This window comes from Panicum virgatum, chromosome 5K (assembly GCF_016808335.1).
Source record: "Panicum virgatum strain AP13 chromosome 5K, P.virgatum_v5, whole genome shotgun sequence".
Lineage (NCBI taxonomy): Eukaryota > Viridiplantae > Streptophyta > Magnoliopsida > Poales > Poaceae > Panicum > Panicum virgatum.
Window position 1 is genome coordinate 52,142,992 of NC_053140.1, and position 24,550 is coordinate 52,167,541.

Genomic DNA, 24,550 nt, shown 5'->3' on the forward strand with positions numbered 1-24,550 from the left:
ACCGTCTGCTCCTCCGCCATCGCCTCCGTCTGCTCCGTCTCCTCCCTCGACGGAACTCCAATGCCGACCCGTCTCCGGCCGCGCCGCTGCCCACGGCTTCCCGCGCGTCCTGGATTTTTGGCGGCCGGAGCCGGCTCCGCCTCAGACTCCTTGGACGGCACGACCTCAACGGGCGCGTCCCCCGTAGCGGCACGCTCGAGGCGGCTAAGGGGAGGAGGTGGACTGGTGGAGCCGGGGCTTGACGCCGGCCCGCAGGGGCCTGATGGAGGCGGGGCGCGGGGGAGAAGGTGGAAGTTGCCATGGCCATGAAGGGATTGGGGGCGAAGGGTGAGCGAGGGGAGGGAGCAGCCCAGGATAGAGAGAAGGACTCACTGCTCCAAGGAGCTCCGCCATGTTCCTGTTGAGGAGCTCCGCCAACTGACTACTTGTGCTCCTCCGCTGCCGCCAGCAGACGGCGGCTCCCCCGCGCAACTCCTCCCAGCTAAGTTCGGCAGTTTCGCCCACGCAAGCTCCGGAAACCAATCACTCGGCTCAGGCAGCTCGCAGACCTCGGCACGAGCATGCCCTGACCTCGGCGCTGCCCAAGCCCACCGGCGAGGCGCCCGCTGCCGCCAACGGCGTGCAGCTCAGGAGGTCCGTTGGCTCGCAGGGGAGCACCTCTGTCAGCACCATGGAACAAGGCCCCGCGCCCAGGCCGACGCGGCCAATGGCGCGGGAGCAGGCCACGGTGGCTGGTGTCGGCGCGGCGGCAGGCGACGACAGCCGGCGTGGGCGCGGGCCCCTCGGCCGGCGCGACCAACGGCGCGGGGGCAGGCGACAGCGGCCAGCGTGAGCGTGGGCCGCTCGGCCAGCGCGGCCAACGGCATGGGGCAGGGCTCAAGCGGGAGCAGGGGCACCGAGGGCGGCAAGGAGGAGGAGCCCATGGAGTTCCATCGAGGGAGGAGACGGAGCAGATGGAGGCGATGGCGGAGGAGCAGATGGAGGCATTCCAGCGGTGCGACACGGTTTTATAATGGCAAACCGGCGAAACCCATTTTCGCGATGGCAAAAGAGCGAAACCCGCTTCCGATGATGGCCAAATCCCAAATTTCTCGTTCGTGTGCTGAGTAAATTGAAACGGGCTTCGAGGTTGTCTCATCGGAGCAATTGGCGGAGGTTGTGCCATCCCGTCGGCGCCTACCGTCCTCGTCCCAGTCCTGCGACCGTCGCCGAGATAAGTACCTCCCCTCCCTCCACTGCCTCGTCCATCTCGTCTCAACCTGAAACCCTAGCAGCAGCTTTGATTTGCTCTCTTCTTCCCTCTGCTTCCTCCGCCTTCCAAGACCAGAGCGTGGAGATTTGTGAGCTCCGTATCTTTCTTGTGCTTTTTCCTCTCTCCTATGGCCCTACCCTGTAGTGTTTTTGCTTCCAATTTTGCCTCCTAATCTGCAGCTTATTCGATTTTTGCCTTGGCCTAATTTGTAGCTTTTCGATGTGGCTGACTGTAGACACCGCGATGGCCTCAGGTGACCTGGGAGGGTAAGGGTTAGATAGCAGCAGCTGGATTGAAGCCTTTTGAGGTGGGTTCATCTCATCTTCTTTGATCCAGTTTTTTTCCTGTCCAGATGCTGCAGCCCTTTACTGAGCGTGATTATGGTGTATTTCCCTTTGCTTGCAGGTTCATCTAGCGGTGCAGAAAAAAGGATGAACCCTTACTGAATCAGGTTCTTTTTTCCCCTTCAATGAGTAGGCAGTACCTTCTTTTTTTCTTTTTCTTTTTACCCCTACAGATGCTCTGTTTCTTACCTTAGTCAGGTTGATATGTTTGAGTAAATTTTGGTTGCTGCCTGCAAGGCAGTTGTTTAGTTCATAAATGTAGGCAGTTGTTTAGTTCATAAATGTATGATTAGGTTACCTTACTTATATTGCCCCATGTTTTATGATATCAATAGATTTGGGAAATTTGCTCTTTAATAAAAAAAGTTGAGTTTGGCATGAAAGCTCTGCTTAGTTTAGCATCGCACATCTGGTATTATATTGTTTTTGAAAAAAGAATGTTTATTTGCTTGAAAAGGGACAGTAACCATAATTATATGAAAGATAGCTTGGTTAGCTTGAAAAAGGAATGCTGCTTCGCATTAACCTGTCTGGAACATGTGTTCCTACAATTTGGCATGTCTGAAATAGGTTCCTTTGCTTTAACTCGATATGCTTATTTGCTCTAGCCTGCACTCATATATTATCTTTATTCCTCTTGCAAGGAGAAGAGTTTCTGTCTTCTGTTTCCTAAATCTTGGTGTGGTTGTCGTCTTGGCATTGCAAAGGTGAATTCTTGCTACTTAGAACAGAGTGGTGACCAAATATTCTATTTTTTCAGTTATTGACATAAAGATTAATCATCCAGTCAAACAGTGCAAACTTTTAGAAAAATGATAAGGGAAAGAAAATCACTTGTACTGCCACATGCCCACGTCTATGTTCTGGTTCTGCCTCTTAACATAGCGATGTTTTTTTTTTCCCACAGGCTTGCCTAAGTTCAGAACCACCTGAGGGATTTACTGGCTGAAGGTTAGTTCTTCTCTTGACACTACCACTTCAGTTGCAGGTACTTAGGTGTTACATATGGTTTTGTTCACTCGCAACATTGAGTCCAGTGTTTTGCATGATCTAGGGAAACCTCATGTGTGTTAGCTAGCTCTTGGCCTTAACATCTCATGTGGCAGCAACATCCTCAGCAGAACATATTACAAGTTTTTACGACACCGTGTGACAGTGACACTACTGATTCTTTAAGCCTGTAGTACGCAAATGGAGAAACAAACTCACTTTTGCTAGCTCTTTTTCATTTTTCTCTGCAGAAATTTGAAAGCAGAAAGGGATGTGTATTATTACACCAATTGAAACCTACAAAAATTTTAAACTCTTTAGATGCTGCTTCTGGATTATGAATTTGGGCTTCAGAGACCAAAAAGCTAAGTAATTATTCAAGATGAAGGCATTTAGCTTTTGTTTAGTTCTGTAGCTTCCACGGCATCAACATAATTTCAGCAAAGCACTTTTCTTTACTTAATCTGCACACATGTAGACATGTATTTTCTTTTTCTTGATAAGGCTTAATGTTTCTTGACTATCTATTTTCGTTCTTATTTTGTACATTCCTACACTAGGGGGAGAATACAGCACGTAATCAAACAGTGTTTTGCTAACTGGTGGAACATCTAGGTGTCATTACTCACTAATTGATTTTGTTTTTTCAGAGGATGCACCCTTTTCCAGGCTGAATTGGAAAAATTGCGCCTCTTATGTGAGAGGATAATTAAGAGAAAGGGTAACTATCAACCACCCTTTGAATAATTATATGTGCTTAGGCTAATTAGATGGAGTTAAGGAGTAAGTGCATGGTGTGGAGGTTTGGGACACTACTTGGCCTTTTACGCAGCCACACAGGAAAATCGTAGTATACTTTATGGTGGCCCAGTTTAGTTTCATATCAAACCCAGCTGCATCCTGACATCTTAGATCTTGTGAAGTTTGTAATATACTGCTTTTTAGATACAGGCCTTCTCCCTGACTTTTTTGAAGGCGTGCGTGGGAACTGGTTCAGGCAACTTTCTGGTTTTCTTAGGTTGCACTTACAGTCTTTGTTAAAAAAAATATCTGTTCATTCGGATAGTTTTCTACTTGTACATACTTCATTTATGTGCTTTAGTTGACTACAATTACTCCGAAATCCCATAAATAGTTTTTGCCACCAATAGCGGTGCACAAGCAATCAACTATAACAAATAGTTCGTATGAAATTTTTGTATCACCCGTAGCAACGCACGGGCATTCAACTAGTCCTTTCAAAAAAAGATGATCGTTGAATCGCTAGTAGGTACATGATTGTAAAACTAAGATTGAATTGGTCTGGCAGCTCCTTGAACTGTTCATCTTTTTTCTCGAATAACTGTTCATCTTACTTGCTGACCAGATGTAGATCAAGTTGGGGAATCAAGTCACCACCAGAATACTACACTGATAGTGCCAACCTAACCTGCCAACGGAGTTAATTTTTGGAACGGAGGAGGAACTACAGCATTCATGCTAACATGGTGCTGCTGCCGTGCTGCGAGCTGCCGCTAGCTGAATCACATGTTGGTGGTTGATGTGACACTGACGGTGTCGCCGAACCAATGCAGATCAGGTTGGGTTGTTGCAGTTACGACCCAACAGTAGCGTTGCTGAATCAGAACGACGTCCTCAGGCAGGGTCGGATATCTGGAGAAAGTGAATGCGTCCTTGTGTTTGCGCAGGGTTACACTCTATGCTTGCACAAATGCAACTCGTATCTGCGTATGCTTTGCACCGAGGAGCAGAGAGAGCAACTCGTATCTGCGTAGGCTTGCACAAGTGCAGGATGCACGCGCATAGCGTACGGATGCCACTGGTACCGTGGTACAGTTGTGCAAGTGTGTGGATTGTGAAATGTCCCTTCCGAAAAAAGCGAGAGGAAGAAATGTGAGATGTGGTGTCTACTATTCTGCACATCTATCCCACTGGCAGTGGCAGGCACGCCAGCGGGGTCCCGTGCGCACGACCCTGTCCCCGTGCTACACTGCTACGCACAACGCACACGGGGCAGCGAGCGAGTCATGCTCCTGCTGCGGCGCCTGGGCCTGGCCGGGGCCGGCCGGCGGCGGAGGCCCGCGGCGCGAGGCCTCGCCTCGGGGGCCCCGCGGGAGGCGGCGGACGCCGTGGTGGTGGGCGCGGGCGTCGTCGGCCTCGCGGTGGCGCGAGCGCTGGCGATGGCTGGGCGCGAGGTGGTCGTGGTCGAGGCGGCGCCCAGCTTCGGCACCGGCACCAGCTCCCGCAACAGCGAGGTCATCCACGCCGGCATCTACTACCCGCCGCGCAGCCTCAAGGTGCGCGCGCCCTCCTGCCATTTTCCCTCGCCAATTTTTAGCGCGGCCTGGACTTGAATTGTGGGTATGATTGTGCATGATTGCCGCTTGGCCGAGTTTCACCCCAATTGTGTATCATTTTTGTCGCGCAGAGTCGTAGACTAAGGTATGTGGTTCTAGTGTCACTTCAGTCGAGCGGAAGAGTGTTGCGCAGTGGTACCCGGCAACCAGTAGCATTTAGTGATCCACGATGGAAGTATAGATGTAGCTATGAAAATTGTTCCAGATGACAACTGACAGACTGACACATTCTTATTCACAGGTTTCAACATTTGGTGCTTGGTAGGAATTGGGGCCCGTGCTTTGCATCGCTGAAGTTCACAGAAATATGTTGAACTCAGTGAGTTTGTAGTTGAGCTTTATAGATGGTGTCTTCTATGTGAAGTGCTAAGCAATGTCTTATTCCTGCAGAAAACTAAGAACGGTTCCCATCATGTTAGATAATCTTCAGTGGTCAGAGCGTTTGCAAGTTTAACAGTTGGTGTACTTTGGAATTTTAGACTATTCCACGAATATTAGTATATATAGGAACTACACATCTATTGTTAGAATAACTCTGAACTTTTAAAGTGCACAAAGATTTTTCATGCGGAGCCCTATCACATTAGTGTGTCACTGATTCTACCTGCGGACTCCTTGTAGGCTAGCCTTTGTGTAAGGGGAAAGGAAATGCTCTACAAGTACTGTGCAGAACGAGGGGTTGCTCACAAACAACTCGGTAAACTCATTGTTGCGACTGGTGCTGCAGAGACCGGAAAGTTGGACATGCTCCTCAGGAATGCTAAACAAAATGGGGTCAATGATCTCCAGTTGATGGAGGGTTCTCAAGCTATGGAGATGGAACCTGAGCTTCGATGTCTTAAAGCTTTATTATCACCTAGTACTGGGATAGTTGACTCTCATTCATTCATGCTCTCCCTTTTGGTACTTAAACATCATACAAATCAGTTCTTGAAATTAAAGTGAAAGCTTATTTATGTTGGTTATCTCTGTGATGCAGGGTGATGCTGAAAACTTGGGAACCACCATATCCTATAACACAGCAGTTATCGGTGGGCATGTTGGATATGAGGGCCTTGAACTCCATATTTGTGAAAGCAAAGAACTGCAAAACCATCCTGGAGGGTCTCATGCGTCCCCACAGCTTGTTTTGCTTCCAAAGCTTCTGATAGACTCAGCAGGTTTGAGTGCAATTCCGCTTGCCAAACGACTTTATGGTCTGGACCAAGCATTTGTGCCCAATCCTCACTATGCTCGTGGATGTTACTTCACCCTCTCTCAAACAAAGAGTCCTTTCAGCCACTTGATATATCCTCTACCAGAGGACGGTGGTATAGGGGTCCATGTCACAATAGACTTGAATGGCCTTGTTAGATTTGGCCCAGATGTTGAATGGCTAGATGGTGGAGAGGATCCTGTGTCATGTTTTCTGAATAGGTAAGCCACTGCAAACATGTCTATTGACCAAAGAAATCTGTAATAAGCTCCCTCCAATAAATGGCATGTACAGAATGCCAAAGCTAGTACTCCTAGTTTGCCAGTGTCATTAATGCTTGATAGAATTTGCTGCAACTAACTACTGATGATAGGGTAAGTTTGCCAGTGTCATTAATGCTTGATAGAATTTGCCGCAACTAACTAGTGATGATAAGGTAAGTTATAGGTATCTAGATGACACATGATTGAACCTGTGTTTGCATGTGAAAATGCAATCGGGCAGTGTCATGTATCTAGTGTGTAACTAATAGCACGATTTATTGAAACTAGAACACAGTAGAGCTTGTTTGAAACTATTAGGATGTTTGTAACTTAGTCTATCTTTGTCAGGTTTGATTACTCGGTGAACCCCACCCGATGTTCTGTATTTTACCCTGTGGTAAGGAAGTATTTTCCAAATCTGAAGGATGGGTCTTTGGAACCTGGTTACTCTGGGATCCGACCAAAACTTTCTGGGCCTGGACAACCTCCTTCAGATTTTGTCATTCAGGTGCTTTTCTGGTATCATACGTTGGAATTTTGATCTGCATCTTCTCTGTATCAGCTCCAAAAATTTATTCTTCATGCACATGACTGACCAAGTTGAACGACTGCAGGGGCAGGATATCCATGGTATTCCTGGGCTGGTTAACTTGTTTGGAATAGAATCCCCTGGTTTGACATCAAGTTTGGCGATTGCAGAACACATTGTTTCAAGATATTCATGATGGGAGTCTCCTAAACAACACTTCATTGTCGGATGCTCCATGTATTGCAGAAGGATGACCCTGGCATATCAGGAGTAGGGTTCACCAAATAAAGTGTGTATTGCAGAAGGATGAACCTGGCATATCCATATCAGGAGTAGAGTTCATCAAATAAAGTGATCTAGCATTTTGAGCTGTTTTCTTTGGACCTTTTTTTTTTTATTCTTGTTGCTATGTAAATGCTAGAAGTTGAAATTCGTTGAGTTTCAAAGAAAAATGAATATGATCAGGATTGAAGTAGTATATGGTACTTTTAGGGCTATATGGAACCTGGACGAGGATTATTCTTTTGGGGGATTATCAGATTAGCTTGCATGTCGTTCTAGAATAACTTGATATCTATGGCTTAGGCAGATCTAGAATATTGAGTTGTGTAAATTCTGTAAAATTCTCGTGTTCTTTGATATACTTGGGAATTACTTTTGGCTTGCCTGATATGTGGGATAACTCCACTTCTAGTCGTGCAACAAAAAACGTGACCAAACCCAACATTGTAGTTGTAGGTGTCCTCTTGCCTCTGGCGTTGCTTGCTGAACTCGAAATACAGGTTGACAAACCACAGCTAATCCATAGGTGAATTTGTCAGAAAATAGAGAAAAATGAATGAGTACATTGTCATTGAATTTCATATAGAATCTGATTTCCCATATATATCTTAGTTTACAACGTCTCCTAATTCTGTCTGCCCAACAATTTGACAGAGATATAGTAGCTCTTGTGGAGGGCAACATTTACTGAATATTTCAGGGTTCAAAGGAGAGCTGTTCAAGCGCTAGTTTCCATTTGCTGTTACGACCAGCACTTCCCCTTGCAATACTTCGCTTTTTTTCTTCCCTTTGTTAATCGTTCATATCATCTGAAGTTCGAAGAGTGAGGGTAAGCAAACATGAACATGTCAACAAGACAAAAAAGGGGTAAATGTGGGCATGTTTTTACCTCACCGCTTCCTCTGTGCTCGCCACTTATAGACAGGCTGTGATGTTGGACTTACCATCTCATCTTCACGGAGTTTCCTCTTGCGTCCAGGTTTCTGCCCATGTAGTAGATAAGTCGATGATTTGAAGAGTTAAAGAGAACAAAACTTTTTGCACATTCTAAATGGCAGCAAACAAAGTTTCAAGTTCCATCATAAGGTGCGTGCAATTCCAAACTACTTGGTTAATAGATCCCAAAAATATGCCATTTCAGGCAAGCTTCTGGCATCCTTTGTGACAAGAGGATGCCACAAAAACTAAAAGGCAAATTCTATAGGACAACAATTCGTCCGGCGATGTTATACGGTGCTGAATATTGGCCTACAAAAAGACGACATGTCCAACAACTGAGTGTAGCAGAGATGCGGATGTTGCGGTGGTTTTGCGGGCACACAAGGAGGGATAGAGTCCGGAACGAAGTTATTCGGGATAGGGTCGGGGTGGCACCAATTGAGGAGAAACTTATCCAGCATCGACTGAGATGGTTTGGACATGTCCAACGAAGGTCTCCTGAAGCGCCGGTGCGTAATGGGGTTCTTGAGCGGGTCGATAATGTAAAGAGGGGTAGAGGTAGACCTAAACTGACGTGGGATGAGTCAGTTAAGAGAGACCTTAAGAATTGGAATATCTCTAAAGAGATAGCTTTGGATAGGAGTGCTTGGAGACTAGCTATCAATGTGCCTGAACCTTGAACTTATTTCTTTCGGGTTTCATCTCTAGCCTACCCCAACTTGCTTGAGAAAAAAGGCTATGTTGTTGTTGTTGTTCAGGCAAGCTGCAGTCAAAAAATGAAAGAGATGGACAGATTGACTCGGCTTCACATTTTATTTATTTTACTTGTAAAGACAGATAATGGAATATGTTTTACAGAGTACAAAAGTACAAACAACCACCATTGCCAAGTTAAGATGGAAAATAGCCAACTTCCACCTGATATTCCTTGCATTAATGCATTGTTATTTTTCCATTGACCTAACAGTGAGAAACTTTATTTTCCAGTCCATTCATGGTAACTCGAGGCTGCCAATGACTTAAAAACGAGGCCCATATGATACTGAAAGTTCCTTTCAGAAAAATGCTGGAAAGTGGACTTTAGGACTAAAACTAGCAAGTAGTGACCTAGAACTTCCCCCACTTCTTTTCCCCTTTCGGCTTGAGTAACTGAGTGAGCAACTTGGAACATAATATACCAATATCATTTTGTCAGAGTTGTTGCTACCTGTTAAAGGAAGGTTACATTCCATCTGATACTGATACTAAAGAATTTAGTTCCAGAAATTGACTGGTAGCATTAACCCAGCCACATATTGTTTAAACCTTCAAAAGTAGCACCTGAGGAAATTTTCAAAAATATAAAAGATGTGATACCTTCAATTCTTTTTGCAAGGCCATTTCTCCATACAACTTCTCAAGCTTTTGAAGCCTCTGCTTTCTCTCTTCTAGCTCCCTGTATGAAGAAGCTGTTTTCCTGGCGGGAAAAAGCAAATGATTAGACAAGAGGAGACAAGTTTTTCATGTAGTCATCAATGAACTAAACTGCAAAATATCACAATCCCATGTCACAATATGGCAACTGATTAGTTTCTTGACTAAATGGGCATAACTATAAATAAGACAGACTAAACAGTGAAAATGACTCTGTAAGCATGATGCAAAGTGAGTGTTAGCTATAGAAGTAACACATATGTGCCATATTCCAAAGAGAAGCGCATATTACTTCTTTATACGAGAAGGGATGTTGTCAAAGCCAGGCGTGTTGCTGCATTCTCCTATCCTCGATTGTATTTCTTTGGCTTCTTCTCTGAAGCAAAAGAGCCAGCCATTTAATATTGACACAAGTTTAGCTAGCAGACAGTTACAATATAGTATGCAAAATGAACATATCATCTATACCTGTCTTCAGCAAAATAAACATGCTTGTTCGGACGCTTGGTATCAAGTTCATGAAGTGTTGAGCTTAACTTTTCGATTTTCTGTGGAGTGGCCCCATCCAAATAAAACAGAATACAGCTTCAGTCACAAGATGAAACTGTACTTATTAGCTATGAATACTTTAGACGTCATCACAAACCTTTTTCTCACTTTGAATACTCTGAAGAATATATCCCATATCTTTATTTTTCAACAGTAGAAGTTCCTCTTCGGTATACTTATTTGCTTCAGGCCTAACAAAACATATGGCACAGTCAAAATTGAAACAGGTAGATCAAACCTTACAATAGTGAATCTAGGGGGCAGAGGGACTGCAATGTACATACTTTGGCCTATGAACTCCACCAACAGTCCTACTATTGATCATCTTAAAGTAGAACTCATCCGGGTTCTTGAATGCTGCCTTCTCCTTCAGTTTCTGCAATCAAAACAACAAAGACCTTAGATTATGACATATACAGCGGGTTAAACTTAAACAGCTAATAATACGCTAAAAGTATGTAAATCTGATACAACCCGCAAAATCCCGACTTCCTAAGCGCCACAGACAAAGGCATGGAAAAGAAGCAATACCCCGATAATTTCCTCCTTGCGGTGGTAAGCTTTCGCCCGGACGACATAGTCCTTGTGCTTCTCAAGAAGCCCAAACTTCTTCCTCGCCTCCCTGCAAAAAACCCACCCAGACCGCAACTCAGCCCCCGAATTTCGACCGACGGCGGCGCCATGCCGTATAAATTTGAATTACAACACAGGGAGAATCTGCGGCCGGAGAACTTACGGTTGTGCACGCTCCTTATGAGCCCGCCGCGGAATCGCGTTCCGCAGCGACGACATCTTCCTCCCCCTCCTGTTGCTTCCGACGGAGCACGAGGGATCGGCGGAGGAGCGGATTTAGGATGCACGGCGACCGCCGGGGAGGAGGGAGGCACGGAGTAGGGTGTATCTGCCGCGGAGGCCGAGTTAGGGTTCAGGGGTTTGGTTTTGGGCTTACAGCCTGAACCGGCCCGTTAGAGGCCCACTTGTAGGTCGGTTCGTCCTTCTTCTTTTTTTAGGGCAAATCAGGGATCTTTATTACTGCGTCACACCATTACAATCCCTGTTGGGCGTTGGCAGCCTCCCTTAACCAGTCTGGGAGAGCACCAATCCGAGACAGCACCGGAGAAGAAATGAATCTGGGACTGGGAGTATGGCATACGCGCGCGCATATGTGCAGCCTCATTGCCTTCCCGGTTAACATGTGAACAAAAAAAAAAGAAACAAAAGATAAGCTTATTAGAGCTGTTTGTTCAATTCACCACCGAAGAAAACGGCCATCCAACAAACTCACGATTCAGTTCGGTATCGAAACTAAATCATAATCGCATCTGAATTATCTGCATAAATACACGCACTAACATGGCTGATGAAACTGTATGCTTGTATGTATTATCCATCGCTCTGCTCTCGGATACAAATTAAAATTTTCTGAGAAGAAATCCGTCATGTTGCTGGTGCTGCTCCTGTTTGCATTCCTGCTCAAATAGTAATTTACAACCAGCTGTCAACACAGTAACTCTAAAATGCTGCAGTTGCCGCTTTGCAACATCTCTATTCTACCATTGCGGACGGACAATTGATTGGAAAGTGACGAATTCGGGATTCCAGATCCCCACTGGCTCAACTGCCATCTCAGACTCCCAGCTCTGGTTTCAGGCTTCAGAATAGAACGATCTCCTATTGGTTTACTTCAAGAGGCTGCAGTATTTTTGTCACTGCCACTGGCGGTCTCGTTGGCCAGCAACTCGGCATCGATACCCATGGAGCACATCCTCATACTGCTTTTGGCTGAACCTGTTCGAAGTCGAACACCTCAAACATCAAGCGCCGCACATCAGGTTTGCCATACACACAGTATGCAAGCCCGTGTAATGCTTGCTGGACAGAGGTTGTTGAAGGATTCCTGAGACGTCGGTTGTGTTCGAATCTGTCTTGCACTGACTCCCCATAGATAACATAGTGGTGCAGGTGCTTGTCCCGCAAGTATCTACCGCAATACTTGTTCATCAACATCCTCCTATGCTTCTCCGCCAACCACCTGCCCGGTGCATCTAGATGCTTCATGAGCAGCCTCTCAGCCAGCACAAGATCCTGGAAACAAAGATGTTCAGATCTTCAATATGACTGTTGGCCCATTGAATAGTAGTGAGATGCTGAAAACATTATTAGACACAACATACCTGAATCTTCTGGCCGACATATTCGAGTCGCTCAAAACAGAATCTTGGATGTTCAAACTTATGTTTTGACGGGTGCAAAAAGCAGAGCTACAAGAAAACAAGCCACCATGATGGTCACTTCTCATATTGTAAGACTAGTGGAAGCAATATTCGACATACTAAATAATTAAATCTCGACATAGTTTTTCCTTGCAAATGAAATCCAGGCATATCTTTGTTAGTTATAGGTACATGGTACATCTTATCTGTGAACGGAGATGTGACAAGTAGAACTCTTAAATTTCTCTTGAAAACAACACATTAACCGAAGTGGCTAGGCAGGCGTCCCTTTTCTATGTTATGAAGAATGAAGAGAATATGGAGTGCCGATTGGTTCCTACAGAACTGTAACATCTTTCACTCAATGCTCATGAACTTTAAGCATTTTGATTTACTTTTCTGATTTATGGTTCATGGCTTCATGTTCATTGTTGCAGGAAACACAATTTGCAGACATGCTTTGCAGATAGCCAAAGAAACGTGCAACAAAGGAGAAGAAAAAATTGAACTAGGGACATCAAATTACATGAATAACACAAAGGAAGAAAAAAATGTACTTCAAATTACCAGAAGAACACAAAGGAAGAAAAAAAAATGGACTAGGGACATCAAATTACCTGAAGACCAAGTCCGAGCTCTATATTCCTCGCTTCTGTGATTTCGGGAATTCTGTCATTCATGGGCAAGGGATATCCTAGGGTGTCCATGACCTTGGGTCTACTGTCAAAATCCCAAATGTTTCCTCTGAAACGATGCATGCCTGGTGGCACACAAGCTCGGAAAAGCCTTGGATGAGCGAAAAGAGCATCTGGTGGTGGCTGCATGACATGTGACAAGTTAAAAATGAAGTAAAGGGTGATGATATAGGTCGAATGATTTTAAGAGCCATTACCCTGTAGGCAGCAACATCCTGCCACGTGAGTTGTCTCTTTTCAAACTCCACTGAAACATAATCAACATCTTCTAGTTGGCGCCTCAATTTTGGCTGACAGCTCTCATCGTCAGGGTCCATCCCAAATGCCTCAAAAAGGACTCGGTATACTTCGGGCATCCCAAAGCACAAATATATAGCCCCAAATAATGCCCAGAATACAGCCCTGATATACAGATAGACATTTCAACGAAATGTACTCCAGCAAGCAACATGCATTGCTGTAAGAAATCTAAACTCAGAAAGAATGTGCAACACAATACATGGAATCATCATGAAAAAGATGAAGATAAGGCTATGAGCTAAATATTCTCATGGTACTCGGTTTTCTACAGTGGATTAGCACATCAGGAGCACATAGAAACACGCTATAAAGCCTAAAGGGATGGAATATAGCAATAGTGTATTCATAGGATAACATAACATTTAGGCATACATAATAGAGACAGCTCCACCCTGAAAGCTGCAGAACATTGGATAGGTAGCACTGAATCATACAGTGATACAGAGAAAAAAAATCTAACCCTTTTCATTCTCAATGATATCATGCTTTAAAGCTAACAAAATACATTTAAAAAGTCAACTACCAGTGTGTAAAGAGGTTAACAAGCCCTAAATCACTGACAAGATACAGCTATCAGGATATTGTTTTCACTAATTTTGAAAATGCCTGACTGTATTTTTTTAATGGGCTGTAAGAAAAAAGCCACACTGACCACTAACTAATAAAATTATTTTAGCTTATGATCAGATACAAGATTCCAATTTCTACACTTCCAACAGCAAAATTGTCAGCATAACAAAGAAACTCACACTTTGAGTAAATGGATAAGAAGACATAACACTCACTTGGATGGTGGCTCCCGGTCCTTGCGTATCATCTTATCCAAATCATCATAAAGGAACACCAAGTTGTGCAGGCTGGCCGCCTTGAGCCATTTGGGCAACACCTTCTTCCCAATCAGAGCGAACACCCGCTCCCTCATCGGCCCGGGTGACTCCCTGGGGTACCTTTGCAAGAAAAACTCGCAGAAAGCGAGCTCCAGAACGTACTGACCCAGGAACCAGAGCCTGGAGTGGCCGTTCCGGACGTGCCGCGTCCGCGTGCGCTCGCAGGAGGGGTCCAGATGCTGGAATGCGAGGTAGAGCAGCACATCGAAATGACGCGCGGGGCAGTCATCGCCTTCGCCGAGCGTCTCCGAGGGCGCGAGCGGGTACCCGAGCGCCTGCTTGGCCTCGAGGAGGTACTCGTCCATCCAGGTCCTGTCGACGGTGGAGAGCGGAGCGGAGGGGAGGCAGGACGAGAGCAGCGGGAGCGCCTTGAGCGACAGCTGCGGGCTGCTGAGGAACCGCCGGGTGAGGCGCTCGTCGTCGAGCGGCGGCTTGAGGATAAAGCGGCGCGGCGGGTGCTTCTTCTTAGGGGATACGGCCTTCTTCCGCTGCGCGAGCTCCCGGAGGAGGCGGCTCGGGCTGTTCGCCGGCTCCGATGGGGGCACCGGCGGCGGCGGAGGGGTCTGGTCGGCCGCGACGGCGAGGACGCGGACCCGGACGCGGCGGCGAGAGCTGGGGAGCGGCGTGAGGGTGAGTGCTTGTAACGCCATGGCGGGTGGCGCCATTGGTGGTGGCGACCGGCGACCGCGAGCTCCGGCTGGGGTTTTGCGGGGAATTTGGTGGGAGTTGGCCAGTTGGGGAAGAGGAGGAAGAGGATAAGCGGAGGAGAGCCATGAGCCGTTCGTCTCCTGATCGGTGGTTGAGATGGGTTGGTTCTGTGGGGAGCGCTGAAAAAAAAAATCTCAGCTAACCTTCGAAATGACGTGGCTAAGCACAACACTGCTATCGTCCATGTCAGAACCAACGGGCCGATAGACATGTAACGATGGTCCAAATAGAAGCCCAACAAGATAATCGCGACCAAACTTTCGGCCCAAAATAGTCCAGTACTGTTGTATGGGCCCCGGGACAAGGGTGTACAGAGACAGGCCGCCGAACCCGTGGGCTGAGCCCCTTTGCTGCGGCGGCAAGGCAGCGGACCCGTCCCCAGCACTCCACCAACAGTCACGCCACCACCGCCGATCTCCCCGGCGGCGACCGTCGATGGCGAACCCGAGGCGAGCCATCGCGCTGCACGTCCAGACGCAGCCGCCGCCTCTCCCCACGTCGGCCGCCGCCCTGCCGCCGCACTCCTCCCTGTCTTCGTCGCTGCTGCACTTCCTGAAGCGGCCGGCGTCCTTCCCATTCCTCCTCTCCCTCTTCGTCCTCCTCACCTGGCTCTCGCTCCGCTTCCACCGCCCCTCCCCGCCCCCGTCGCTCGGAGGCCGCCCCGCCGTCGCGCACGAGCCCCATGCCAACCTCGTCCGCTTCCCCGCCGAGCTTCACCCCACCCCCATCGCCCGCGACGGGCGCGGGTGGCTGCTCGACCCCGTCGCCGCCGCCCGCGACGCCGGCCTTCCAGGTGAGCTCCCCGTTGACTGACGCCTCCCATACTCCTGAGTGTTCGGAGGTACGCTCACGTGTGTGTGTTCCAGTTTGAGGACAGAGATTAAATTGGTGATGAGGCAAATCGCTGCTGCTAGTTTGGTAAGAAGTGATGGCAGACTACTAAATCGATGAATGATGTCATTGAATACAGTAGATTATATTACAATTGAAGTCGATGTGGCTGGATAGGATATAAGTGGACTTGGCACTACTTTCCCGCAAACCTAGCTCATGTTTATTCTGTTGGTATATATTGGTGAAAGTAAACAATGATTTCTGAATGAGGCCACTGAAACTTGCAGCGTGTATATATAATGTGTGGCTTTGAAACTTCCAGAGTCTATTTGCTATGTTTCTTGTAAAACAATTATGCTGCCAGCATACCCTTAAGCTTTTGAACTTGTGTTTTGAGGGAAATACATGAAATCAATTGCCGCACCTAAGTTCTAGAATTCTAGTGTGGCTATTTGGTTGCTATATAAGGCCATCAATCCATTTTAGTTGTATGATGCTGATATTCAAACTTCGTATCAGTTGGATTGCCTATGGCTATGGATGTCCTAACTCAGGGTTTTTCAAAAAAAAAAAAGTCCTAACTCAGTGATAGAAATGTTTCGTGTCTGCAATACATAGTTGTTACATCAAATTGGTAAAATTGGTGTTGGTTGGTTGTTACAATACACCCTGTTTATGTGATTGCCATTGAGCTTCAAACTGAAGGGATTTCTAAATCACGTGCCGTACTGTCCAGTTGGCAAACTGTGTTCCGTAGAGATGCTCTGGAGACTGCCTTGAACCCTTTCTATCATATGGAATTTATTCCAGTTATTGAGAATATACTATTGACACAATGGATATGTGGGTTGCTTATTTTGACTTGCATTGCAACTAATCAAAAATACCTTTACTCAAAATTAAACATGTTGTTTTGCTTTATCCTCTGGTGCCCTATTTGTAGTGGTGAATACTGGTTTGCATCCTTTTCTACCTAAGTGAGGAAGTGAAGAAATAGAGAAATTCTGTGGTAAGGATGTAGTTACCAATTGTTTTAGCAAACCAGGTTGAAGAACATTTTTCATAAACCGTATGATCTTCATGTTTCATTTATGCTTCCTCGCATTAGTTTGTCTTATCTCTTGATGCCCTTATGGCCAAGTGGAGGGCCCTCAAATGCACTAACATTGTTTGTTACTGCCTAGCGCTGTGTTGAGCTTGAGACTTTTCTCTAGTGCAGGATTGGTAGTCAGAACGAGTTCCTTGTATAAATCCACAAGGCCACAACACCCATCGCTCCAAAGAGTTTAGCTAGTAATCTTGGAAGCAACTATATTCGGCACTACTTGATGTCAAATGCTCAGTGAATTATGCTATTCCGAGAATTTCTGTTTATTATGCTATTAGAGATTTTGTAGTAGTTGAATGTAGATATCAAGCTTCCACAACTGCAGCAAATTGTGGAACCAAATTCCCATCGATCAATTAAAGAACTTGTGGAGCCTCTTCATTATGCAAAGCTAGTATGAGTGTCTGACTATCGGCCTATCCCCATGTATTGGAATTTAGGAAATACGCTTAATGTTCATCCAGTAGCTGCAGAGTTCCAAGTATGCTTCAATTTCTTCTTTCGGTGATTATCACGGGGGAATGTATATTCAATTTGAGAGAAAGATCTGTCTACTCACTTAATATTTTGCTGTTTATGATTGCATGGAATGTGCTTAAAAGAACAGATGTGAATAAGATAGATAAGTTTGTTGAATGCTTTGATAGACTATTGATGCCATCTTTTCATTAGGTGGTGCATTTGCTTGTTTATCGCTGCACGTAGGACAGATCCAACCTGGTGGTTTACGTGGCAATCATCGTCACCATACATGCAATGAAACATTCGTCATCTGGGGTGCAAAGACAAAATTCAGGGTAATGGTCTTCCCTTTTTTTTTCATGTCCCGAGAATTGTGTGCTTTCCAGTTTTTAATGTTTATTTCCCATAATCAATAGTTAGAAAATGCTGATGTAAAAGACAAGGGATATGGAGAGGCCATAATTGCGGCTGATGAGCTCGGTATTGTTGCAAGTACAAGATCAACTGCACATGCCTTGATCAATATGGATGTGCAACCTACCTTCTTCATCGGATGTCAGGATACAACGATATATCCCAACAGCTCAAATACTGACTACAAGGTCTGGAAAGATCTATGACACACACATTGTTAGTATAATCTGATGATGAGGAATTGTCTGGTCAAATATGATGGGTACAAATGGGAAGCGACTTGGAGCCTGGGTATAATCGTAGTTCATTCTATGGTCAGATATTCATGTATAGTTGCTGGGGGCTGGGGCAGAAGCAGTTGACCAAACATTCTTTTGGCTGTCATGGTTTTCATTTTGGTAGCAAGGGTTATTTTTCATTTTTTTTCCTCTGCTGAATATCATCGCCTAGTCTGATGCTCGTATCTCATTATGATCAACTTTCTTAAATGGTGGTTGCTAAATTTATATTTGGAGATTCACTGGAATATTAGTACCTATCTTCAAAAACAAGGGCGATGTTCAAAATTGTACTAACTACCGTGGGATTAAGCTGATGAGCCATACGATGAAGCTTTGGGAGAGGGTTATCGAGCATCGCCTAAGAAGAGTGACAAGTGTGACCCAAAACCAATTTGGGTTCATGCCTGGAAGGTCAACCATGGAGGCGATTTTCTTAATACGACAATTGATAGAGAGATATAGGGAGCAGAAGAAGGACTTGCACATGGTCTTCATTGACCTTGAGAAGGCATATGACAAAGTACCGAGAAATGTCATGTGGTGGGCCTTGGAGAAGCACAAAGTCCCAACTAAGTACATTACCCTCATTAAGGACATGTACAAGGATGCGACGACGTTTGTCCGGACATGTGATGGTAACACCACTGACTTTCCTATTAACATAGGCCTACACTAGGGGTCAGCATTGAGCCCTTATTTATTTGCTTTAGTGATGGATGAGGTCACAAGGGATATACAAGGTGAGATCCCTTGGTGTATGCTCTTTGCTGATGATGTGGTGCTAGTTGACGAGAGTAGGGCAGTGGTTAATAGGAAGTTAGAGCTGTGGAGACGCACGTTAGAGTCGAAAGGGTTCAGACTTAGTAGGACCAAGACCGAGTACATGATGTGTGATTTCAGCGCGATTAGGCATGAGGGGGGAAACGTTAGTATAGATGGACAAGTGGTGGTCCAGAAAGATACTTTTCGGTATTTAGGATCGGTGCTACAAAAGGATGGGGACATTGATGAAGATGTTAGGCATAGAATTTCAGCTGGCTGGTTGAAATGGCGACAAGCTTCTGGCATCCTTTGTGACAAGAGGGTGCCACAAAAGCTAAAAGGCAAATTCTATAGGACAGCAATTCGTCCGGCGATGCTATACGGTGCTGAATGTTGGCCTACAAAAAGGCGACATATCCAGCAACTGAGTGTAGCAGAGATGCGGATGTTGCGGTGGTTTTGCGGGCACACAAGGAGGGATAGAGTCCGGAACGAAGTTATTCGGGATAGGGTCGGAGTGGCACCAATTGAGGAGAAACTTACCCAGCATCGGCTGAGATGGTTTGGACATGTCCAACGAAGGCCTCCTGAGGCGCCGGTGCGTAATGGGGTTCTTGAGCGGGTCGATAATGTAAAGAGGGGTAGAGGTAGACCTAAACTGACGTGGGATGAATCGGTTAAGAGAGACCTTAAGAATTGGAATATCTCTAAAGAGATAGCTTTGGATAGGAGCGCTTGGAGACTAGCTATCAATGTGACTGAACCTTGAACTTATTTCTTTCGGGTTTCATCTCTAGCCTACCCCAACTTGCTTGGAAAAAAAGGCTATGTTGTTGTTGTTGTTGGAGATTCACTGGAAATTAGAAAATCTCTTAGAGGTTCACTTTGGCTGTTACTTGAGCTACATTTATACCTTCTCAGTTTTCAGCTGTTGTTGAGTAGATAGTATGCGGTGTAAAGGTATGCGATAGCCTTTTGTAACCACAGGGACAAGTATGCTCTTGATGCTGGCATAAGCAGTGATGTGCTTTCGTTGATGAATCACTAATAATACTAGTAGGGTGCACGTGCCGCAGACATGTGTTTTAAAAAAAATAATTATTTAAAAATAATTGAATTGAATCGAACACATACTAAAAATTTAAAATATTTATTAATTTCATAGCAATCCAATTGAATCTAATCTAAACTAACAAACGAATTCATACACCAGCTTAGAGTTATGAAAAATTAGTTAGTAACACAAATAAATAAGAATCAATTGAATAATAAAAAAGTATCACTATTTGATCAAGTAAGAGCGGGGGGCAAGCAGAGGAAGGATAAAATCATAAAACTACCCATATTTTCAATCTAGCACCCAGGTCAGCGTAAAATTATTTAAAAATGATTGGATTGCATCGAATAAAATTATTTAAAAATGATTGGATTGCATCGAACTACTGCTAAAAAGCTTCATTTGTTGCACGATGGAATAACCAAAGGGAGTTTACATGAGTATTTGGAGTTAATCAAATCCATGCATGTAGGCATATCGTAGGAGTGATAGCTGGGTTTTTCATGGAGTTTCTTCGTACGATTGAAAAAAGATAATAATTATCTCTTATGAACTCATGGATTAGATGTATTTCGAAGCATTCATTTTCTCTCTCTTAAATTACCATATGGATAAAGGAAAAGTAGACGGTTCGAAACCCGTGATTAAATCCTAACTCAATTCCGAATAATGAAGAAGAACCACTTTATTGACTTCAAACTGTCGGGGAGTAACTCCACCAAGCAGTAGAGAAAGGGAGAGGACATCGAAAACTCTTACATGAGAGCAAGTGTCAAGAGCTCCAAAAAGAGAGCCCCCCTAACCCCTTGGGTCAGCTATATATATAGGAGGGGAGGAGGTGGCAATTTGTCTCCGGCCCCTTGATGAATACATTATTTACAAATAGTCCCTTGGACCATCACGTGAAGCCCATTTACAATATGGGTTGGGCCATTCCCCCAACAGTAGCCCCTTAACTACTTTGGTTTGATGGGTACAGCAAAGCACAGTAGCTGAATTTACAAGGAGTGGCCCAGACCCATCTATGACTTCAGAGCCTTGGTTCCCGGGTGCTCTCACCCTTCGCGCCGGATGAGTCTCGTCGCATCTTCGGATCATTTTTCGTCGTCGCCGAAGTAGAAAGGCGAGCCGTAGTCGCCGTCGCGGAAGTCGAAAGCGAGCCCCTCGGGTCGAGCTCTGCCGACGCGGGCAAAGGCCGAAGTCGTCGCTTGCCGAAGGCCGACGGCGAGAGCCTCGAGCCGAACTCCGTTAACGAGGGCGAAGCTGGAGTCGTGCTCGCCGAAGTAGAAAGGTGAGCCCCCTGAGCCGAACTCTGTCGACGAGGGCGAAGCCGAAGTCGTGGTCGCCGAAGTAGACGGCTGTAGCGAAAATGACCTCTCATGTCATATTTCAATATAATGTTTTGGCGATTGATGACACACACAACACTTGGACTAATATAATTATTAAGATGAACATTCTCAGGCTTTTAGGTTCAAGTGATGACAAAAGAGAAGATAGGCGTAGCTAGGCCCGAAGGGCCGCCCCTACGGGGGTTCTGCTAGCGGACGGGGGTCGAGGGGGAGCCGCCCCTCGCGGGTCTCAGGGCAGTGCCCTGAAACCTCTTCGGTCCAAGGGACAAGAATTGAAGAGACCGTGAAGAAATCCAAGTCAAAGAAATCAAGACAGATACACCGGTTAAACCGACGCTGAAGAAATTTGCATACGTCGGTGCATTGACTTGGAACAGTTCTGGAGTGTCTTACACTCACCGGTTGAACCGACGCTACGGAAGTTATATACGTCGGTGCATTGGCAGATGAAGACTGTAACACCCCGTGTGTTAATTACCTTAATTAGGATTAATTAGGAGCTTAACTTGATCATTGGTTCAAAGTCGGGTAGTTGAAATGAGTATGCACCTTTGAAAATTCAGTTAACTCGTGTTTTTCCCCAAACTTTGGTCCCATTTATCTCCTATTCCGTGAATCATTTCACCAAAACTTATATACAAGAAGTGTAGCCCTACAATCCATCTTTAACTTTTGTATTGATCGATTGAAACGTTGCAATGTGATTTTGGAAGGAACGAAGGCTCAACTTGCTGTCTTTGCCGGGCATGGACACTGAACTTTGGTTCAGTTCGACCGTGATAGCAGCAGCAGCTCGCCACGCGGTTGCAGGCGTGTGGCCATCGCCGTGCGCCCAATCGACGAGCAGACCGAGTCCGGCACGTCTCTCCCTCCCTCTCCCGAAGTCTCCAGCACCGCCAGCTCTTTTTCCTCTCCATTCTTTCCGTCTCTACCTCGAGCAGAGTCAACGAGCCGAGCAGAGCCCCGTCGCCGGTGCTGCGCCGGCCAGCTCTCGCCGTCCCGCGCCTTGATTCCTCACGCCCCAACCCTCATCGCCTCGCCTCTGAGCTCCTCCGTCCCTTCCCGAGCCCGGCCGCGCCCTATTCCAGCCGGAATCGACACCCCGCGCCACCAGAGTCCATTAAAATTTCGTCGAAACTCAGGCCGCCGTCGAACTCCACTTCCGGTCACCGTTTCCACCAACCCATGGATGAAATCGACTCCCTAAAGCTCATGCTCTCCTCGTTCTAGCGCGTTCCCGTTGTTTCCGCGCTCGTTCTACAGCCATGCCATCGATGGCATGCTGCTGCTCGTCGCGAGCCGCGCGCACGCGCCCCTGCGCCGCACCGCCGAGCACCCCCAGTCCGTCTGGCTTTGTTGAACCCTCCCATGGCCGCCCCATCACCAACCTGTCTCGCCGCAGGCGAGGGCGCCGCCGCCATTGCCACTCGTGCTGCTGCTCCCGTCGCCGGCCCTCCTCCGGCCACCTCGGCATCAACCAAGACCACCCAGAGGTAGCTCTCATGTCCCTCGTACTCCCCCGCCCCTCCCTCGTCGCCGGGAAGCATCCTCATCGCCGGAATCGTCGTTTCCCCTTGCTGATCTGCTTCAACTCGCGACTAGGGACTTCGTGCAGCAATTGAAACAAATTCAGGGGGTTTTCTGCACAGGTGTAGACTCAAATGAATAGTGCTGCGAAGGGTTGTTTTGTAATAATTGGCTGAAACTTTGAAAAATCATAGTAAATCGTAGAAAAATCAGAAAAATACAAACTAAAATTTGTTGGATTCCTTGTCCTATGATCTACAACTTTCCTTACAGGTTGATCTTCAGTTTCTAAATATTTTTTGCTCTATTTTAAATGTTAGTTTAAGTGGTTGCAAGCTTTGAAAATGCTTAGTAAATAGTAGAAAAATGGTAAAAAGGTAAAACCAGTTGTGTTAGTCTTGTTTTGGCATGTAGAACTTAGGAAAAATATTTAACCTGCTGTTTATTTACTGTTTTTATGATGTATTGATTTAATCATGGTTAATGCTTGTTTTAGCTTGTTTATTTAATATCTATAGTTTTGGAAGTCGAAAAATTATGAAATTTATGTAATAGTGTACTCTTGGCATGCTTAGTTCACTGTAAAAATTTCATGTCCAAAAGCTATGCACGTGTGTGTAAATCTATTTTTGTTCTGTTTGTCTTGCTAGGGTTAAAGTAAATATTTTCTGTTGTCAATAAATGTTGACAAAATATTGTTGCATGCTTTATCAATATCTCATCATGCTGGTAAAGTTTGGTTGCTAGATCATGTCCTCAAGTTAAGTTTTTGCATTTATTTAGTTTCTAGCTATATCTCTCACTTTCCAAAAGTATTGTTAAGCCATTCTTTTCTGCATGTTTCAATCCATCAAGTTATGTTATTTCTGGGTGAAGTATATTAACTCTTGTTTGACTAGACATGTTTGGCAAATTCTTATTGGTGAGTGATTGCAATGATTTGAGTTAAGTTAACTTTTATGTCATGTTGGGTTTAAATTTAATTACCTCCTGTTATCAATAAATGCTGGAAAATCATGGTTGCTTATTAATTCCAACAATTTAAGTTAGTCCTGTATAAGTTATGTTAACCTCGTGAGAACTAGTTCATGGGTTGCTTGTTTTTATTTTACCTTTATGCCTTGTTGGTTAAATAAATTGTTCGTTCTTGCTTTATATCCTTGCTTAGCTTTTCCCAAGCAAGCTAGTAATGCTTTTTAGTAGGAAACACTTCAGGCTAAAATAAATTAAACCTGAATTCTCTTATTGCAGCACCAACTCCTTTTGCCTTTTGAGTTTGTTTGTTGTGTTTACTCGATAAATGATTGCCCAGTCATGTTTTTCTTTTAATCGCATTGCATTTGCATCGTTGCATATCATCTAGGTACGCTAAATGTGCGACACGTGGAACCGGAGGGCAATGTTGAAGTCGAGCCAGAAGATGATGCACGGGTGGATCAATCCAGAAGACGGAAGGACCGACTGGAGTACATGCTTGGACTGGGATGATGTCAAGCCGGTGCAAGACTACAAGCTAACTAACTGACTTTTTGTCAAACCCAGGCAAGCCCCGGAGCATAACCCCCTAATTTGAGTATTCAATGTTTATTTAAGTATTTGTGCATTTATATTTTTAGGAGTTGTATGGAACCCTAGTATGCATGTTTCTCCCTAGGTACCTATGAGTCTATACTAGTATACAGGTGTCGTTAGTATTGTCATGCTTAACTAGGATCCGGTAGAAGTCGAGTGATTGCTGTCACTCGCGAGCTATAGGTTTCTGTTACTTATGGCAACGTGGCTTGAGAATGAATAAATGAGGAAAGAGAAATGGAGACCGGACGGAGATGATTTTGGT

At 45.4% G+C, this 24,550-nt stretch overlaps 4 protein-coding genes and 1 long non-coding RNA gene across 5 annotated transcripts; 3 read left to right on the forward strand and 2 right to left on the reverse strand.

Moving 5' to 3' along the window:
- The first annotated feature begins 1,044 nt into the window (after nt 1-1,044).
- LOC120708411 (L-2-hydroxyglutarate dehydrogenase, mitochondrial-like) lies at nt 1,045-7,593 on the forward strand. The gene is made up of 10 exons (XM_039993649.1): nt 1,045-1,559; nt 1,658-1,703; nt 2,241-2,303; nt 2,504-2,547; nt 3,237-3,307; nt 3,953-4,883; nt 5,565-5,846; nt 5,923-6,359; nt 6,750-6,909; nt 7,016-7,593. The coding sequence occupies exons 6-10, from the start codon at nt 4,485-4,487 to the stop codon at nt 7,124-7,126; spliced, it is 1,389 nt and encodes a 462-aa protein (XP_039849583.1). The 5' UTR covers nt 1,045-1,559; nt 1,658-1,703; nt 2,241-2,303; nt 2,504-2,547; nt 3,237-3,307; nt 3,953-4,484; the 3' UTR covers nt 7,127-7,593.
- Nucleotides 7,594-7,743: 150 nt separating this feature from the next.
- On the reverse strand, nt 7,744-11,055 carry LOC120708413 (probable U3 small nucleolar RNA-associated protein 11). The gene is made up of 9 exons (XM_039993652.1): nt 10,850-11,055; nt 10,645-10,735; nt 10,398-10,489; nt 10,211-10,304; nt 10,033-10,112; nt 9,857-9,940; nt 9,508-9,607; nt 8,102-8,195; nt 7,744-8,021 (listed from the first exon to the last, which is right to left on the reverse strand). Exons 1-8 carry the CDS (start codon nt 10,903-10,905, stop codon nt 8,103-8,105), a joined length of 690 nt encoding a protein of 229 aa, XP_039849586.1. The 5' UTR covers nt 10,906-11,055; the 3' UTR covers nt 7,744-8,021; nt 8,102.
- Nucleotides 11,056-11,405: 350 nt separating this feature from the next.
- Nucleotides 11,406-14,930, reverse strand: LOC120708410 (ribonuclease III domain-containing protein RNC1, chloroplastic-like). Its single transcript, XM_039993648.1, has 5 exons — nt 14,107-14,930; nt 13,219-13,423; nt 12,944-13,144; nt 12,288-12,374; nt 11,406-12,198 (listed from the first exon to the last, which is right to left on the reverse strand). Exons 1-5 carry the CDS (start codon nt 14,871-14,873, stop codon nt 11,881-11,883), a joined length of 1,578 nt encoding a protein of 525 aa, XP_039849582.1. The 5' UTR covers nt 14,874-14,930; the 3' UTR covers nt 11,406-11,880.
- A 353-nt stretch (nt 14,931-15,283) lies between these two features.
- Nucleotides 15,284-18,265, forward strand: LOC120708412. Its single transcript, XM_039993651.1, has 3 exons — nt 15,284-15,709; nt 17,531-17,655; nt 17,737-18,265. The coding sequence occupies exons 1-3, from the start codon at nt 15,352-15,354 to the stop codon at nt 17,938-17,940; spliced, it is 687 nt and encodes a 228-aa protein (XP_039849585.1). The 5' UTR covers nt 15,284-15,351; the 3' UTR covers nt 17,941-18,265.
- A 3,714-nt stretch (nt 18,266-21,979) lies between these two features.
- LOC120708415 lies at nt 21,980-24,347 on the forward strand. Its single transcript, XR_005689360.1, has 2 exons — nt 21,980-22,679; nt 24,077-24,347. It is a non-coding gene; the product is annotated as an uncharacterized LOC120708415 (long non-coding RNA).
- The last annotated feature ends 203 nt before the right edge of the window (nt 24,348-24,550 follow it).

What these genes read in the sequence shown, in the direction of transcription:
- LOC120708413 (XM_039993652.1), bottom strand. Translation starts at nt 10,905, where the DNA reads ATGTCGTCGCTGCGGAACGCGATTCCGCGGCGGGCTCATAAGGAGCGT. An exon ending in GTTTATTTTGCTGAAGACAG is followed by an intron (nt 9,941 to 10,032) that starts GTATAGATGATA and finishes CTTTTGCTTCAG; the next exon opens with AGAAGAAGCCAAAGAAATAC. An exon ending in CCTTGCAAAAAGAATTGAAG is followed by an intron (nt 8,196 to 9,507) that starts GTATCACATCTT and finishes CTACATGGGCAG; the next exon opens with AAACCTGGACGCAAGAGGAA.
- LOC120708412 (XM_039993651.1), top strand. Translation starts at nt 15,352, where the DNA reads ATGGCGAACCCGAGGCGAGCCATCGCGCTGCACGTCCAGACGCAGCCG. An exon ending in CCGCGACGCCGGCCTTCCAG is followed by an intron (nt 15,710 to 17,530) that starts GTGAGCTCCCCG and finishes TCTTTTCATTAG; the next exon opens with GTGGTGCATTTGCTTGTTTA. An exon ending in GTGCAAAGACAAAATTCAGG is followed by an intron (nt 17,656 to 17,736) that starts GTAATGGTCTTC and finishes CATAATCAATAG; the next exon opens with TTAGAAAATGCTGATGTAAA.
- LOC120708410 (XM_039993648.1), bottom strand. Translation starts at nt 14,873, where the DNA reads ATGGCGCCACCCGCCATGGCGTTACAAGCACTCACCCTCACGCCGCTC. An exon ending in GACCGGGAGCCACCATCCAA is followed by an intron (nt 13,424 to 14,106) that starts GTGAGTGTTATG and finishes TCTGTATATCAG; the next exon opens with GGCTGTATTCTGGGCATTAT. An exon ending in AGCTCGGACTTGGTCTTCAG is followed by an intron (nt 12,375 to 12,943) that starts GTAATTTGATGT and finishes GTTTTCTTGTAG; the next exon opens with CTCTGCTTTTTGCACCCGTC.
- LOC120708411 (XM_039993649.1), top strand. Translation starts at nt 4,485, where the DNA reads ATGTGGTGTCTACTATTCTGCACATCTATCCCACTGGCAGTGGCAGGC. An exon ending in GTGTCATGTTTTCTGAATAG is followed by an intron (nt 6,360 to 6,749) that starts GTAAGCCACTGC and finishes TATCTTTGTCAG; the next exon opens with GTTTGATTACTCGGTGAACC. An exon ending in CTTCAGATTTTGTCATTCAG is followed by an intron (nt 6,910 to 7,015) that starts GTGCTTTTCTGG and finishes GAACGACTGCAG; the next exon opens with GGGCAGGATATCCATGGTAT.